Source organism: Oryctolagus cuniculus, chromosome 10 (assembly GCF_964237555.1).
Source record: "Oryctolagus cuniculus chromosome 10, mOryCun1.1, whole genome shotgun sequence".
NCBI classification, from domain to species: Eukaryota; Metazoa; Chordata; class Mammalia; order Lagomorpha; family Leporidae; genus Oryctolagus; species Oryctolagus cuniculus.
Genome location: NC_091441.1, coordinates 110,776,381 through 110,788,753, shown reverse-complemented (window position 1 = coordinate 110,788,753; position 12,373 = coordinate 110,776,381). Strand labels below are relative to the sequence as shown.

At 49.6% G+C, this 12,373-nt stretch overlaps 1 protein-coding gene across 1 annotated transcript in view; it reads left to right on the top strand.

The window, feature by feature from the left end:
* The window catches only part of RUVBL1 (RuvB like AAA ATPase 1), a 50,126-nt gene that overhangs the window by 22,940 nt on the left and 14,813 nt on the right, over positions 1–12,373 (top strand). Inside the window, exons 5-8 of the mRNA XM_002713147.5 lie at positions 2,597–2,686; positions 3,457–3,606; positions 6,158–6,221; positions 7,534–7,732. Coding sequence (XP_002713193.1) covers positions 2,597–2,686; positions 3,457–3,606; positions 6,158–6,221; positions 7,534–7,732 — 503 coding nt within the window. The remainder of the gene's footprint in view (positions 1–2,596; positions 2,687–3,456; positions 3,607–6,157; positions 6,222–7,533; positions 7,733–12,373) is intronic.

Sequence of the window (12,373 nt, the reverse complement as noted above, 5' to 3'; positions counted from 1 at the left end):
TGTCATCATGGGAGTCTTCAGTTAGAAAAATGGGGAGGTGTGCTTTGTGTGCTTTACCTTCTTGTTGTTAATGATAAGAAGATTGCTACCATCGCTCTCGCTTATCATATACACCAAGCCCTGGGCTAAGGGCTTCATCAAATATTTCACTTACAGTTTTACGTATGTATGTTTGTGTGTGTATGTACTTTATGATTTTACAGATGAAAGAAGGAAGCACAAAAAAGAGATGCAACATTTACTCTGGGGTCATAGACTGAGTTGAGGGCAGGGCGGACACTGAAGCACCACTGGTCTGTCTGCCCTCCGCTTGCTGTGTGGCCCTCAGAAGTCAGTTGAGCTCTCTGGGACTCAGCTTTCTCGTCTAGAAGCTGCAGTAGATCAGCCATGTAATTTCTCCATCTTTACTCTGTTCTGCAATTTTATGGTTCTTTGATTCTGTAAGGTTGTTTCTTGGTCACCGCTTTATGGAGATCGTAAAAATGTCACTTCTTCAAAGGGCCGTTTTTCTTTTTCCTAACAAGGTTTCCATCTCAGGAGCTTGCCTCTGCAAATATCTTTTGTATCTATCCCTCATCCCTTCTGTTCTGTATTAATTAGATTTCATACCAGGATATGCCACCTTTCCAGTAATTACCTCTTCAGTCAATTCATTGGGAAATTAGCCAGCATAAAAATGCTTGAGGCCAAAAAAAAAAAAAAAAAGATACTCTCCAAAGTAGGATAGATAAAATAAGGCATTTAGTTTAAATTTTAGCTATCCATAAGGTTGCTGTACATAGGTTCTTTAAGAAAATAACATAAAGAAGAGGAAGTTTTCTTCCAGAATGAATACTTCCTAAATTCTTTTAGTGTATGTATGAGATGTTTGGATAGAAGGAGCCCAAGTACTTGATGGACATTGGAGTATGAGGGTCGATGCACCCGGCAAGGAGAGTACCATTGGCATTAAGTACTGCTCTCCCTCCTAGCAGGCTCTGCCTCGGGGGCTTGCCCACTGCGGGGCTCCTGCTCACGGCAGTGTGGCCAAGAGGCCATCATTCCTATTCTGCCAGCGAGAAGTAGAGCCTTGGGTTTACTGCTGTGATGGTTGTTTTTTTTTAAACAGCTTTGCTGAGATATATATTTTTATTATTATTATTTTTATTTGACAGGTAGAGTTATAGACAATGAGAGAGAGACAGAAAAGGTCTTCCTTCTGGTGGTTCACTCCCCTAATGGCTGCCATGGCTGGCGCTGCGCTGATCTGAAGCCAGAAGCCAGGTGTCTCCTCCTGGTCTCCCATGTGGGCTCAGGGACCCAAGCACTCGGGCCATCCTCCACTGCCCTCCCGGGCCATAGCAGAGAGCTGGACTGGAAGACGAGCAACCAGGACTAGTACCCGGAGCCCCAGTCGGGACTAGAACCCGGGGTGCCGGCGCTGCAGGCGGAGGATTAGCCAAGTGAGCCATGGCACTGGCCCTGAGATACAATTTTTAATAAAATTCGCTCATTTCAGTAACTCAAGGAATTTTAATGTATTTACAGTTGTGTAACCATCACCACAATCTAATGTTAGAACAATTGCATCATCCAAAAAAGAAACCTTATGTCCATTTACCATCTCTCCCTATTCCCACCATATGCCCCGAGCAACCACTGATCTACTTTCTGTTTCTATAGAGTTGCCTTTTGGGGGGAACATTTCATATAAATAGAATCATATAATATGTGTCCTTTTGTGTCTGACTTCTTTCACTGAGTCTGGGTTTTTTACTCTCTAATTTTATTTCAGACAAAGTCCAAGTTTTTGTTCTACCACAACCACATTAAATAATGTAGCTCTTTCTGAAGTTCAACCTGGTATCTAATAACTCAGTCCTAATAATTCTAGCCCTGTCTTAGAATATTGACCATTTGGAGTAGTCTGCTTCCAGAAGATGAAAAGAAAAACAGCAGTTCCCAAAGTGTGTTCATTCCCACTGCTGGAGGTGGAAGCAGGCAGAACCCCGCTGTATACACCCAGGAATTCCAGCAAAAGGCTTGGGACAGATCCTTCCTTATGCTGCCCTTTGAATTTCCTGTGCGTGTGATGGCAGCAGGGTGCTATCATATAAATGAGGAAACAGACTCAGTGAGCGCTGTCTAGAATCACAGCCCTGCCACATGCTAACTTTGAGACTAGGCAGCAGGTTCTGGCAGGTGCTTCAGTGCAGAAAGTCCTGCCATCCAGCCAAGGTGAGGAGAATGCGAGAGCAAGTCAAGAAGGAAATCTCAGGATGCCCAGTGATGTGGTCTCATGGACAGTGTAGGCCTCATCTGAAAGCAGCCGGAGCCATACTTATAAACACCTGCTGCCAGTGTACAACCGCTGGAGTCAAGTGACGAGGGAGAGTGTAGGTATTCCCGTGCCCCTCACATGCCTTACCTTTCTGCTATCTCCCCGGTGCACTCTTTCCCTGAGTCCAGTCTCATGCCGCGCTCACACATTCCCAGTCCTGCATGTCCTAATACACCTGTGCACACACACACACACAGCTCTCTTCGTGCAGTCAGGGTGTCAGAAATAAACAGAGTATGCTTTACGGCTCTGATTCACCGTTTCTTTGTTTTTCAGCTGGACCCCAGCATTTTTGAAAGTTTGCAGAAAGAGCGAGTGGAGGCTGGGGATGTGATTTACATCGAAGCCAACAGTGGGGCTGTAAAGGTAACACTTCCTTGAGACAAAGCTCCATTCCTGGTCTGTTTGCCATGCAGAGTCCGAGGCTGCAGGGTGTGGGGAGGGCTGGCGCCTGGTGCCATGCTGGTGCAAGGTCAGCAGCTGTCCCTTTGTGTATAATAACGTTTGTTTTCCCTTTATCTTCATTCTTTAGCATTCTCATGATTAAAACAGACAGTGTGTTAGAAAAATACTAAAGCCTGTTCAGAGGGGGAGTGCAGGGTGAGAAACCAAAACAACTTTAGTCATTTTCAAATTGAAATGTGCAGTGTATTTAATCTTCCTTTTATCTCTTTGGTATTTTCTTCCCAAGATATATGCATGTGGGAAGGAATGCTACATTAGTTGGCATTCTTTTTATATCTGATTTTCAGTGTCCTGTACAGTGTTCCTCACTGTTTAATGGATGAGCATAATACTTCATATCATCCAATAAATCACCCACCTACAAAAGAGTCTGAACAGCTCTCTCCGTCTCCAGTTAATCTACTGGATTTGCCCTTTATCGGGAGTTGCATACAGTTAAAAGAAAAGGCGCGGGGGTGGGGTGGGCATTCTTGGAGAAAGTATCAGGTGTTTTTCAGCTGAGTTTTTGGAGCCCAGTGATGAGCAGATAGGCTCCCTCTCTTGGCAGCCGAGGAGTGGGCATATTTGGAGTTTCTCAAGTAGGCTGAGAACTTTATCTCACTTAGCACCATGCCATTTGGGGACTTGGCAGTGAAAACTCACCAGGCACTCATGTTTCTCTCTTTGTGCAGAGGCAAGGCAGATGTGATACCTATGCCACAGAATTCGACCTTGAAGCTGAAGAGTATGTCCCGTTGCCAAAGGGGGATGTGCATAAGAAGAAGGAGATCATCCAGGATGTGACCTTGCATGACTTGGATGTGGCTAATGCACGGCCCCAGGTATTGCCTCAGTACTGGATGACCTGACGCAAAGTCAGGGAGTGAAGTGCACACTAGTCTGCGTGTGTACAGGGAACTCGGGGTGAATTATACCCTACTCTGTCTGCAGGAGACTCTGAGGATGAATTTCACAGTAGTCTGTGTGCACAGGGTTCTGGGGTGAAGTGTGCACTAGCCTGTATGTATACAGGGAACTCGGGGTGAATTGCACACTAGTCTGTGTGTGCAGGAGGCTGTGGGAATGAATTGCACACTAGTCTGTGTGTGCAGGAGGCTGTGGGAATGAATTGCACACTAGTCTGTGTGTGCAGGAGGCTGTGGGAATGAATTGCACACTAGTCTGTGTGTGCAGGAGGCTGTGGGAATGAATTGCACACTAGTCTGTGCAGGAGGCTCTGGACATGAAATGCACACTAGTTTGTGTACGGCGCTCTGGAGGTGATTTGCATACTAGTTTGTGTGTGTACAGGAAGCTTGGGGTGAATTGCACACTAGTCTGTGCATAGAGCTCTGGGGGTGCATTTCACCCTAGTCTGTGTGCACGGGGTTCTGGGGTTGCAGCGCGCACTAGTCTGTGTGTGTACAGGAAACTCAGGGTGAATTGTGCACACTAGTCTGCAGGGAGCTCTGGGTGTAATTTGCATCCTACCCTCTGTTTGTGCATGGAGCTCTAGTGTGAGTTGTTAGAGTGTTGCCACTGATTCTTGAAGTAGCAGGTCCTTTTCTATCTGTAATATTCAGTAATTAACATTGACATGTGCTGCTTAGAGGGGCTCCTTTGTTCCAATTCAAATGCCCTCTTCACAGATGATTTCGGATGTATTGTGTCTTATCCCAGCCAAGCCTCTGGCCCTGAGCTAGCCAGCTTCCTCTGTGGCTGCTCTCCAGCAGTGGCTCACGCCTGAGATTCTGTGAGTGGAAATGGCAGGAGGGCAGGAGTGGTCTGAGCCCTTCGCAGGACTTCAGAAAGCTGGACAAAGCTGTGTCTTCCCTCTTGCTTAGCAAAGTCTCCGATTTTGTGGCTTTGAGCTGCCACTGTGTGCTGCCCCTTGTGCTGGGTAGAAGGTGATTACTTAGAGCTTGACTGATACTGTGTAGGGAAGTCCCTGGCTGCTTTGTGATGTTTCTGGGAAATGTGTGATTCAAAGAAACAAAACGGAACTGTTCTCCATGGGTGGTCTTGAAGAGGGAGTCACCTCTTCAATAGCAGGGAATAATGGGTTTTCTGACTTGAAAGTTGTTCCTCTGGTATTCTGTCCCTTACAGCTTTGGTCAAGAGGCTGCTTGTGCCTTGTACCAGCATTCCGCTCACGGTGGAACGGCTGTCCCCAGCCTGACTCCCCAAGAGCTTCGCCTTGGCGCAGTGCTGGGTTAGGGCCCGCAAGTCAGGGGCTCTCCTGCTCTGTCACTAATGAGTGACTGGTGTCACTTAGGGTTCTCTGTGTTTCACAGCTCTCTGGTTTTGAGTTTTTACTTCTTGACAGGGAGAATCAGACATGGGAAATACTTAGAAAACATTTGCCTACCTATAGCTGTTCAATATTTAGTAGTGAGCTTCTCTCTCCCAGGGTCTGGAAACCCACAGGGTTACTCAGAGATGAGTAAATGACAAAGCATCGATCTCTGGTTGATTGCACTGCTGTGGTAAACCTGGCAGCAGGTCTGCCCTTCCACAGGGACCAGGCTGATAGAGCCCTGTGACCAAATTGAGCGACAGGAGACATGGAAACGTAACTGTCCCAAAGGAGCAGGAAACAGCAGGAGGAGGTCGTGATCCTGGTGAGGAGGAGACACCCCACGGAGGGTACTGGCCCTGGACTTTATGGGTGATTGGGAACTTCCCAGGAAAGGGAGCGGCATTCCTGGCAGAGGGACTGCAGTATGGAAAGCATCGAGTCGTAAAAGAGCTTGAGTGTGTTCAGGGAAGGGTTGGCAGTCTTGTGGCTAATGGTGGAATCTGCGATTGGGAAAAGACAGAGCTGGAGAAGGAGACAAGGCACAGAGTTTATGCTGACCATGAAAGGATTTTGTTTGATTTTTTTTTTTTTTAAGATTTATTTTATTTATGTGAAAGGCAGTTAGAAAGATCCTCCATCCACTGGCCCAATCCCCAGACGGCCACACTGGCCTGGGCCATGCCAGGCCGAAGCCAGGAGCCAGGAGCCTTATCCGGGTCTCCCATGTGGTTGTAGGCACCTAAAGACTCAGGCCTTCATCTTTTGCCTTCCTAGGTGCATCAGCAGGGAGCTGATTTGGAAGTGGAACAGCTGGGACTTGAACTGGTGCCCTTGTGGGATATGAGCCCCCCAGGTTGCTGCTCAACCCGCTGAGCCACAGCTGTGGCCCCTTGTTTGATTCTTACAGGTTGGGGGAACCTCTAGGAATTCCTGTGTGTTCAGAAGCTTCTCAAGCTTTCCAGAGGAGGTGTGGTGGGGTCTTTATACCTCCGGACCCCATATTCGCCATTAGGGACCAGTGGGATGGGGGGGGAGGTGACGCATTTGCAGCTGCCTTGGAAAACAGGGCTGACCGTAACTGTTCTCTTATGCAGGGAGGACAAGATATTCTGTCCATGATGGGCCAGTTGATGAAACCAAAGAAGACAGAAATCACAGGTAAGGAAAACAGCAAGACCAGGAGCCAGGCGCAGAGCTGGAGGGCCCTGAACTTGGACGTGCTCTGTGAGGCCCTGGGAGGACTCCTAAGCAGAGCGAACGCCCTGGAGCAGATTTCTTCTTCCTCTTAGCTCAGAGCTTGATTCTCTCCCATGTCTCTGGCTACTTTCAGACAGCCATGCAGCATACTGTGTGCTCTCTGGCCCCACACTGGTGGTGGTGGTGGTCACAGTTTCTGGTCTTTTCGGGGTCTCAGAAATGTGAATTCCTGGGCTCCTGCTCTGGGCCCAGGCTTCGATGCCGTGGCTGTCCCCAGCTTCTGGACACTTCCCAGGGCTCTACAGGGATCGCTGCTGCTCCCATGTGGACCTTTGTTTTTTTCCAGCTTCTCTTTCCAACCTTTATGTCCCCTTTTTCCTAATTGCCACCTATGCTAGTTAAACTTTAAAGGAATTGTTGCCTTTATAGTGTTTCAGCCAGTGGAACAATCTGCTATCTTTGTGTTAGAGTCATCTTGAGCAGTGTCTTTTATAACACAGTTTTGATTGTGCATCCCCCTTTGACATTCCCTGCCCACTAGCTCTGGAAGAAGTTGCATAAACCTTCCTGTCTGTCTTCGTGAGCAGCTCCTCCTAGTAGCAGCCTGAAGCTGTTTGGAAAGTGAGAGCCGCAACCTCAGATGGGTTTGTGACTTCTCTGAGACTGGACTTTTCTTCAGAGCCTCCTTCCTCTGCAGGTCTCCTCCCACTGAGGATTCTAAATGCACCCTGTTCCTTAGTCCAGGCACTTGATTGAAAGTTAATTAACCTAAGCATTGTCACAGGGCCAAAAGAAAGGGCCATTTTCTGAGTACAGAACAGGAACATTTGCATATGAAAGCTCATTTCACCCAGGGCCAGTGTCTCAGAGATCAGGCGAGGAGCGAGATTGGGTAGGTGTGAGATAAGGCAGGTGGGGAACGTGCCTGCCTCTGAGTGCATGCCCCCTGTAGGCATTCCCCTGCAGAACTGTGTCAAAGCTGTTCTCCAAACTGAAACCACACGGCTTCAGGGGAAGCTGCCAATTTTGTTTGATTGTCACTGTTTTCAGATGATGACACTGAAGCCCGGAGTGGGGCATGCTCTGCCTGGGGTGACATAGCTAACAGGAAAACCAGGCTCCTTGCTTGGATTTGGATTGAATTCTGTGTGTGCATGTGCCTGTGCGTGTGTGTGTATGAGTGTGTGTGAGAGAGAGAGACAGAGACAGAGAAAAGGGTCATCCTTTCCCAGGCTGGTGCTGACCTTGCCTGCCCATCCTTGCCATCTCCTAGACAAACTTCGAGGGGAGATTAACAAGGTGGTGAACAAGTACATCGACCAGGGGATTGCGGAGCTGGTCCCTGGTGTTCTGTTTGTTGACGAGGTTCACATGCTGGACATTGAGTGCTTCACGTACCTGCACCGGGCCCTGGAATCTTCTATCGCCCCCATCGTCATCTTCGCATCCAACCGAGGCAACTGTGTCATCAGGTACGATGCAGCTTTCCCACCTTCCATCTGAGCGCATGTATTCCTCAGGGTCTCTAACCCATCCCTGGGTGAGCCAGGGTGAGACTGAAGGTGTCATGTTCCTTTGGAGAGAAAACATGCCCAGAGGCCTGCCTTCAGCCTCGCAATCGCCAGAGGTCCCAGCTGCCTTCGTACGGGCTGGGAGCGCTCCCTTTGGTCTCAGGTGTTAGGTGTTAGCATTTAGTCTTCCAGTTGGTATATTAATCGACTTTCTGTTACCAAAGTAAAATAACTGGGGCAGCCTAACTTATTGAGGGAAAATGTTAATTCTGGTTCATGGTTCTAGAGGTATTAGTTGAAGATCAGGGAGGCACCACTGGTTTGGCCTCTGGTGATGGCTTTCTTGTTAGCAGTCTGGAGGTAGTACAGAGCATCATGTGGCAAGAGACACAAGGTGCATGTCTTTATCTCTCCTTAGAAGCCGTCAGGTTTCGGCCATGGGTACCCCACCCTAATGACCTAATCCAATTGAGTTGCTTCACAGAGACCCTGCGTTCAAACATCATGACAGAATGCAGTTTTAGCCCTCTTAGTGCTGTTAACTAAGACTTTGGGCACTAACCAAATTGTAGGAGGTCAGGAACCAAACTATGTTTACACCATAGCAATCGGACTGTGTGTTTGGTGACATTACTTATGTTAACTCCTTAGATCCTCATGCGAGCTGGTTTTTCAATTGAAGAAATTGAGTGGTGTATTATGACTTGTTCCTTTTCATAAAGGTGGGATACAAACCAGGTCCTTCTGGTTTAAAAAAAAAGCAGCATTTTCTTTCTATCCCTGACCTTCGGTGAGCCACATGGATGCTCACATGTCTCCTCACTCCTACCTGCCCCTTAAGCCTGCCTTTGAGAAGGTTGGATGCTAACCTTCCTGGAAGGTGAATGCAGATGGACCCCGAGCTGGGATGGGGGACTTTCCTGGGGTTCCTTTTTCCCCTCAGTACTTGGTAGGCTTGTGAACCCCAGGAAACATCCCTCAAACCCAGTGTCAGCATTCCTGGTGCTTGGTGGTTTATTGCTCTCTTGGTTCTTTTTGCTTCTGTTTGGATTTTAAAGCCTGGTTTCTGTAGTGAGGGGGGAACGATGCGGAGTGTTTTCCAGCCTGGAGCAGAGTAGCCTGGAGCAGAGCCCACAGCAGCCAGAGTACTGGAAATTGCAGAGAGACCCTCTGGTCCGTGAGTATCATGAGAGAGCTGGAGCCAAACTGAGTTTGGAACCCAAACTACTGATTTGCCAGGACTCACCTCCCCGTGATGGTGGGCCATTTCTAAGACCTCAGTTGGCTCTTAGTAGAGCAGCTCAGACTCCTGTTAGGTTGTCTAAAACCCCGCGATTCTAGCACACGTGGGCAGTGCTCTGGTGCCGGGAGCACTGCAGTGTGACCACAGGACATCCCTCAGTCACTTCCGCTGCTGTTCTGCCTTGCAGCTAGGGTTGGGATGCATGAGTCAGGCTCATGGGGCAGCGTCCTGGAGCCACTCCGAATCCTTGTGATGCCGTCTGGACAAGGCCACAATCACAAGCACTTCCCTCAGTCTTGGAGAGAAGTCCAGCTCTGGGTGAGAGGAGCATGGCTCCCTGGGCTGCACCTGGAGATCACGTACATGTGGGCCTTGTCCCTGGGAGCTTGGCATCCCTGTGCACAGAACCTCAGGCTTAGGGGACTCGCAAGGCTGTGAAAGGCCTGGTTTCTGTGTGCCAGCTCAGCCTGGACAGATGGTGCCCCCTGCTGGGGAGCTCTGCCAACAGGCTTCCTCCCTTCATTATGGTAACAGCCCAGCACAGGCCAACCGAGCCTGGCAGCTCTTCTGATCCCAGAAGCAAGGTCTCTTGGTTCTGTCCTACCCAGTGAAAGGTGCACAGGAAGATGACTTTGACCTCAGAACCTGCCCTGTGGGCACAAAGCTAAAGTCAGCCTGAAACCTGGGAGAGTTGACCAGCTGTATCCAGGCTGATTTAATCAAGGGGTGCCAGGCTTCTGCAGATTTGTTGCCCAAGTAGAGGGAAGATTGACAGTGTCAGCTCACTCCTCCAGAGCTAGTGTCGCTCCCCCTCTTCATGGAGGAGCAACACAGGACCCTGCCTAGGTTTCCTATCCGAGTCACGGCACCATTATGTTGCTCCCCCTCTTCGTGGAGGAACGACACAGGACCCTGCGCTGTTCTTTTGTCTGCTCGGCCCTCCCCGGGTTTGCTGCTGGTTCTTCCCGGGTTGGCTACCGACCCTTCCACCTCCGTGGAAGGGCGGTTCCCCCTGCCACTTTCTCCACTTCCGCGGGGGAGCGGCACACCGCCGGCCGGCTCTCTAGGGGGCTGCACAGGTGTTCCTTCAGATAGATGTTCCCGGTGCATGTTGTCTCTCTCCTCCTTTATAGTCCTCTTCCACCAATCCCAACTCTGCTACCCACACGCCGAGTATGCTGCTCTCCTCCAATCAGGAGCAGGATCAGCTCCTGCAGGTCATCACTCAAGTTGGCGAGAGGCAGCTGCGTAGAAGTTGTTACTCCCTTCTCAGCGCCATATTGTGGGAGAGCAGATGCATAGAATAAGTCTTAATTCCAGTAACAGTCTAGTCCGAGTTGCTCCCCACAAGCTAGGTTGCTCTAAAAGAAGACTTTGGTGCTGAGTCCTGGTGGAAATGTGTTATCGTGGTGATAATAATGTCAATGTAACCATGATGAAAATATCAGCCAGCTGTACCAAGGAGCTGTTCTGTGACCCAGGCACACTGATGTTCTCACCCAACCATAATGAGGCAGGGCCTGATGTTCTCATTGTTCAGAGAATGCCCAGCTCAGACGTGAGGCTGGGACTTGAAGCTTGGACTTGGACTTCGAGTCTGTGCTCCCAGCCACGTTGATTAGCATGTGCAGTGGTAAGGAGAGGGGAAGTGACATCAATGGAAGGCTTCCTCTGTGTCATAACTGTTCAGAGCTGTCTGGACATCTCATCGATTGCAGGAAACCCTGATGACTCGGTGGGCAGGCGAAGTTATCTCCAGTCTCACGTAGGAGGTGTCCTGCTCAGACCCCAAGCTGGGCAGTGTGGCTGCCAGAACCAGAGCCCTGAGGCTCTGCCCTTCTGGCCTTCTTGCCCCACTGCCCAGTGGCCCTCAGCTGTCAGTGGGGATGCAGCTTTGTGCAGAGCCAGCATCAAGTCTCTGTCAAGGGGATTTTGGGCACTGACAACTGTCAAGATGCAGCTGTTGTGGTATTTCTCTTTCCAGGTCAAGAACTAGCCTTCCTGGACCCTTGCCATCTCACCAGCTTTCTGTCCAAATGATCTCTGTGGATTGTGCCTTCTGATGAGCCCACCTTGATGTCCTCTGTATTTCTGGGGTGTGAATTCCTTTTTTTTTTTTTTTTTTTTTTTGACAGGCAGAGTGGACAGTGAGAGAGAGAGAGACAGAGAGAAAGGCCTTCCTTTGCTGTTGGTTCCCCCTCCAATGGCCGCCACAGCCGGCACGCCGCGGCCGGCACACTGCGCTGAACCGAAGGCAGGAGCCAGGTGCTTCTCCTGGTCTCCCATGGGGTGCAGGGCCCAAGCACTTGCGCCATCCTCCACTGCACTCCCTGGCCACAGCAGAGAGCTGTCCTGAAAGAGGGACAACCGGGACAGAATCCGGCGCCCCGACTGGGACTAGAACCCGGTGTGCCAGCGCCGTAAGGCGGAGGATTAGCCTAGTGAGCCGCGGCGCCGGCCCTGGGGTATGAATTCTTACGTGAGCCTAGTTCCCACGTGGAAGAATTAGAGGCACTGGAGTCATAGGGAAACTCATGACCTTGGGTGAATCTTACTCTCCTTGTCAGTGGCTGGGAATATCAGCATCTTGCAGAATTATGGGAAGGGAAGATCTGAAATGATGAATGTGAAGTCGTCACCCAGGCAGGGCCTAAAGTATTGTACTCCTGGGGGCTGACCTCATGTCACTGCCTGGTATTGCCCGTGGCTGAGGGTTGGTCTCAGGGGATCTCTCAGAACCCAGTGAGTTTTGCAGTCTCCTTAGCGACGATTTTGATCTTGTCTAGTCCTGAAGTCCTCCAGGTCACATTTATTTTCTTTCTTTCTTTCTTTCTTCCTTTCTTCCTTTCTTTCTTTCTTTCTTTCTTTCTTTCTTTCTTTCTTTCTTTCTTTCTCTCTCTCTCTCTCTCTCTCTCTCTTTCTTTCTTTCTTTCTTTCTTTTCTTTTAAGATTTATTTATTTATTTGAAAGGCAGAGCTACAGAAAGGCAGAGAGAGACAGAGAGAAAGAGACAGTGACAGGTCTTCCATCCGCTGGTTCACTTTCCAGATGGCTGCAACAGTCAGAGCTGAGCCGATCTGGAGCCAGGAGTCAGGAGCTTCTTCCCAGTCTCCCACGTGGTGTAGGAGCCCAAGGACTTGAGCCATCTTTTACTGCTTTCCCAGGCTATAGCAGAGAGCTGGATCAGAAGTGGAGCAGCCTGGACTCAAACTGGCATCCATCTGGGATGCTGGCACTGCATGTGGCGGCTTTGCCCGCTACGCCACACCGCTGGCCCCAGGCCGCATTTTCACGTGGACAGTGGGGTGTGGCACAGTTCCAGGAGGACCATCTCTAGGTCTCTTGCCTCTTTTTTTTTT